The sequence below is a fragment of the Eupeodes corollae genome, chromosome 1 (assembly GCF_945859685.1).
Source record: "Eupeodes corollae chromosome 1, idEupCoro1.1, whole genome shotgun sequence".
Lineage (NCBI taxonomy): Eukaryota > Metazoa > Arthropoda > Insecta > Diptera > Syrphidae > Eupeodes > Eupeodes corollae.
In genome coordinates this window covers 131,810,890-131,814,787 of record NC_079147.1, presented here as the reverse complement: position 1 = coordinate 131,814,787, position 3,898 = coordinate 131,810,890, and the positions used below count along the sequence as shown (strand labels likewise).

At 37.5% G+C, this 3,898-nt stretch overlaps 1 protein-coding gene across 1 annotated transcript; it reads left to right on the top strand.

The window, feature by feature from the left end:
- Positions 1-373: 373 nt before the first annotated feature.
- Positions 374-2,220, top strand: LOC129942183 (enhancer of split mbeta protein). Its single transcript, XM_056051021.1, has one exon. It carries the CDS (start codon positions 1,259-1,261, stop codon positions 1,880-1,882), a length of 624 nt encoding a protein of 207 aa, XP_055906996.1. The 5' UTR covers positions 374-1,258; the 3' UTR covers positions 1,883-2,220.
- Positions 2,221-3,898: the final 1,678 nt, after the last annotated feature.

The window sequence follows — 3,898 nt, the reverse complement described above, 5'->3', positions numbered from 1 at the left end:
AAAACCTACACTGAAAAAGAAGAAGTTTCATATTTTTAGGCATCAAGTCATACTCATTATTATCACCTACATGTGCACATACCGCACACGTATAAAAAGAATAAGATGTTATCATCTCACCCACCTCAAGCCACCATCCACCATCAAACCTTAGAGTTACTAAGCACAGTAGTTTTACTTGGCACATTCCAAAGCTCATAAACTTAAATGCGCCACCACAAGTCTGAATGCGATCAAGCAAGTGATCGTGCGCAATTCAAACAAGAAGAAACACCAATCGTCGTCGTCTCCTTCGTCATCGCAGAAATAAAATACTCGTACGTATACCGTCAGTGTAATTCTGAGCACCCGCTGCCACGGCGCGCGGCGCGTCCCTGTACAGTCCAATCCCCCCTGACTGGACAATTTCAATCAAAGTTCTATTAAAGATAATCTTACATTCGTTGTTCGTACTACTTGATAGAATAGCATTTACCCATGCGCTGTGCAGGCAAGGCATCGGACTTAAACAAAACCCCAGACCTCTTTTAGCCCGTACTTAAGGTCGCACGAAACTATGACGAAGATCAAAATGATCAACGAGTGAAGACTATGCCGCATCGTCGATACGATGACTACGACAAACAATTATCGGTGGCGGCACGCAGCAGCAACGGGATCAGGAGCAGCATAACGCGGGGCCAGAGGGTTCCCATAACATAGCACGGGTACGGGTGCGAGTACAACAAAAGCGGGCTCTTCTCTTATTCTGCACAAGCACACAATTGAATCATAGCATTATTCGAAGAAGAAAGAAAACGATGGAAGAAGAAGTAAGACACAACGAAAGAAATCAACTAAGACGTCAGCGAGGGCCAAGACGTAGGGGAGATGAACCACTTTATAAAAAACACGTCTTGTTATATGGAGAGGCACAGGCATGTGCGCACTCAGTGAAGACTGTGAGAAATCGACTCCGGAATAGTTTCCCACGGTATAACAATCTCTGTGAGCTGCTTTATTATTTTATGTGAGTAAACGACGCGACCGGCGGCGATGATCGGCAGGCAAGGCAACAACCAACACGATCGCAACATTAAATCTCGATGAAGTAAGCCGGTTATGGTGAGGGGAACGACAAGAAAAAAGCCTTTATAAGTGATCGTATAGTCGGCAAGTCGAGTCATTCATACCAAAGTCGTTGCAGTGTGAAGATCACTTCTATTTTATTTTGTATTTTGTGATTTTTATATATTTTAAAGAAGTGAAATAAAAAGTAATGGTTCTCGAGATGGAAATGTCAAAGACCTATCAATACCGCAAAGTTATGAAACCAATGCTGGAACGCAAGCGTCGTGCAAGGATTAATAAGTGTTTGGATGAATTAAAAGACATTATGGTGGAGTGCCTTACTCAGGAAGGAGAACACATAACCCGGTTGGAAAAGGCTGACATCCTCGAATTGACTGTAGAACATATGAAGAAGCTACGTGCGCAAAAACAATTACGTCTTGGAGGTGTTATTGCCGGTATCCATGACTCAAAAGTGACAATTGCAGAAAGTTTTCGCGCTGGATACGTGCATGCAGCAAACGAGGTTTCGAAAACCTTAGCCACAGTACCAGGAGTAAGTGTGGATTTGGGAACTCAACTTATGAGTCATCTTGGACATCGTCTCAACTATTTACAAGTTATTGTGCCAACTGTTCCTGTAACAAATAATTCACCAACCACCCCTTTGTTTCCACTCGTGACACCAAGCTCTCTTTCTGGGGGGTTTTACGAGCAAGAGGGCAACCATAATCTTTTGGCTATAACACCACCTCCATCGGAATGCAGCAGTGATAGTGGTAGTTGCAGCCCAACTCCAAGTGAATCTTCAAGTGTTTGGCGACCATGGTGAATCGACAATTGAAGAACAATGTGGCTACTGATTCTTCGTAAACAAATTTAAAAAAGCTGCTAGTTACGTTGTCAGCTAAAAAGTTTTGTTGTTGAAATAATACTGACAATGAAGCAGTTTTCACCAAATGAGCGGATTCTTGAAGGATTAAAAAACGTTAAACGGGAATGTTTGACTAAAACGTGGAAAAAAATCTTTATTTACAATTGATTCTACCACATCTACGAGTCTGAAAGTTGACTTAAGTAAATTGAATTGTATACGATGTGTTTTCGAAAATTCTTGAAACTTTAAAAAAATTGAAAATTTTATAAATAAAAAGAACAAACTTATATACAAAATTTTGTTGGTATTTATTTTACATACATATTGAACTTTTCAGAACCTTAATTTGGATAACTTTTAATCATTGGAATCAATTCAGCAATAACATGAAAACAAATAGGTATTGTTTATAAAATCATTCTCATAAATGAACATTTTTAAAATCAAAGAATCTTCAGTCAAGGGACCAAATAATCAATTCAAGAAATTTTATGATTGTAATCAGCGCATTGTTCCACCCACTGTTGCGTCTAAAATCTCTTTTTGAGATATCCTGGATAAGCCCATGATTCTTTTGAATGGAACTCCAGTAATCTTAAGTCAGTTCTTGAAACGTGGTACCAAAGAGGAGAACGTTCAATTTTCCTTGGTCGTATTTATATTTTTATTTCGTCGTTCAATAATTTTTCTTTTCCATCGCGAGTAGGTGACCGAAGTGAGTTGAGGGTTGTAGAAAATTGGTCCCAATATTCCTTTTGGTTTTATTTTTGAAGAATTAAACTCTCCAAGACCCCAAACTATATTCGGGTACGATTCCATCAGTTCGACTAACCGTTTGTACTGATTTTTATTAGATCTCTTGCAGCTGAATAAAAATGCATTGATTCATGTTATTTTATAATAGAAATTAATGTTTTATTTTCCGACTTTTCTTTTTCATAAGGTTCGACCTTTTCTCACACAATATGAACGTTCGAAAAATAATAACAAGAATAACTTCAAAATTAACGAACATTCGATAACGACAATAGAGTGATATCAATCTTCGAAAAATGTATGACATTTAAGTCGAATCAACGGCTCTCAATTCGCAAACGGTAATACAAATTTCAAACACGTTTATTCATTCGACTCGCCAATAGTAATAGGGGTATTAATGAAGTTCTTTGCGCTTAAGAATTTTCTAGAGATTATCTGACGGCAGATTTATATTTTCAAAAATAAATTGAAAAAATCTTTTTGATATGTTGTTTTATTTGAAGTATTAAACGACAGACTAATAATGCGGCTTTCAATTTTTGAACATTACATATGTCATCCAAATGTTTTCCATCGTCGATGAATTTATCGAATCTGTAGCTCCTGTGAGGTCGCAACATTCTGTTGGAACCACGTGTACCATGAAAACGCTGGATGAGCTTGCAGGTTCGAACCAAAAAGTTACTCTGCTACAATGCAATTACTTTTGGTGTTTTAATCGAGGGTTATGGGTTCTTGAAATCCAGTAACGGCAGTTTTGTTTATTAACTTGAATGTTTGGGTGAAACAGATTTGTTTTTTTTTGAATTTCTAACAATATGAATTTTAAATTGATAGAACTTCAAATCCGTTTTTTTTTATTTCATGAATAATCTCTCTTAGAAGTCTCAGTAAGGCAGGCTTCCCTTTTCCATATCGAAAGTCGTGAATTTTCACTAAACTCTCTTTAACTACTTCAATGTTTTCGCAAGTCCTTAAAGATTGACTTGGTCCTGGCCATAGAATGTTCAGTTTAAAGACGAAGCAGTTGCACAGAACATTTGCATCCACTAACGAATTAAATTCAAACTTGTTCCATCATTGTTCGTGTGAACAGAATTGTCGATGCGCAGTTACATACGAATCGTTACTCTTTGGCAGGAAATGAAAAAAACATACCATGGTGTAAAAATTAGGAATACATCTTTACTATTACTATCGAATAAGTTGGAG

Bases quoted from the DNA above. Each gene is read 5' to 3' on its own strand.
- LOC129942183 (XM_056051021.1), top strand. From the start codon at position 1,259: ATGGTTCTCGAGATGGAAATGTCAAAGACCTATCAATACCGCAAAGTT.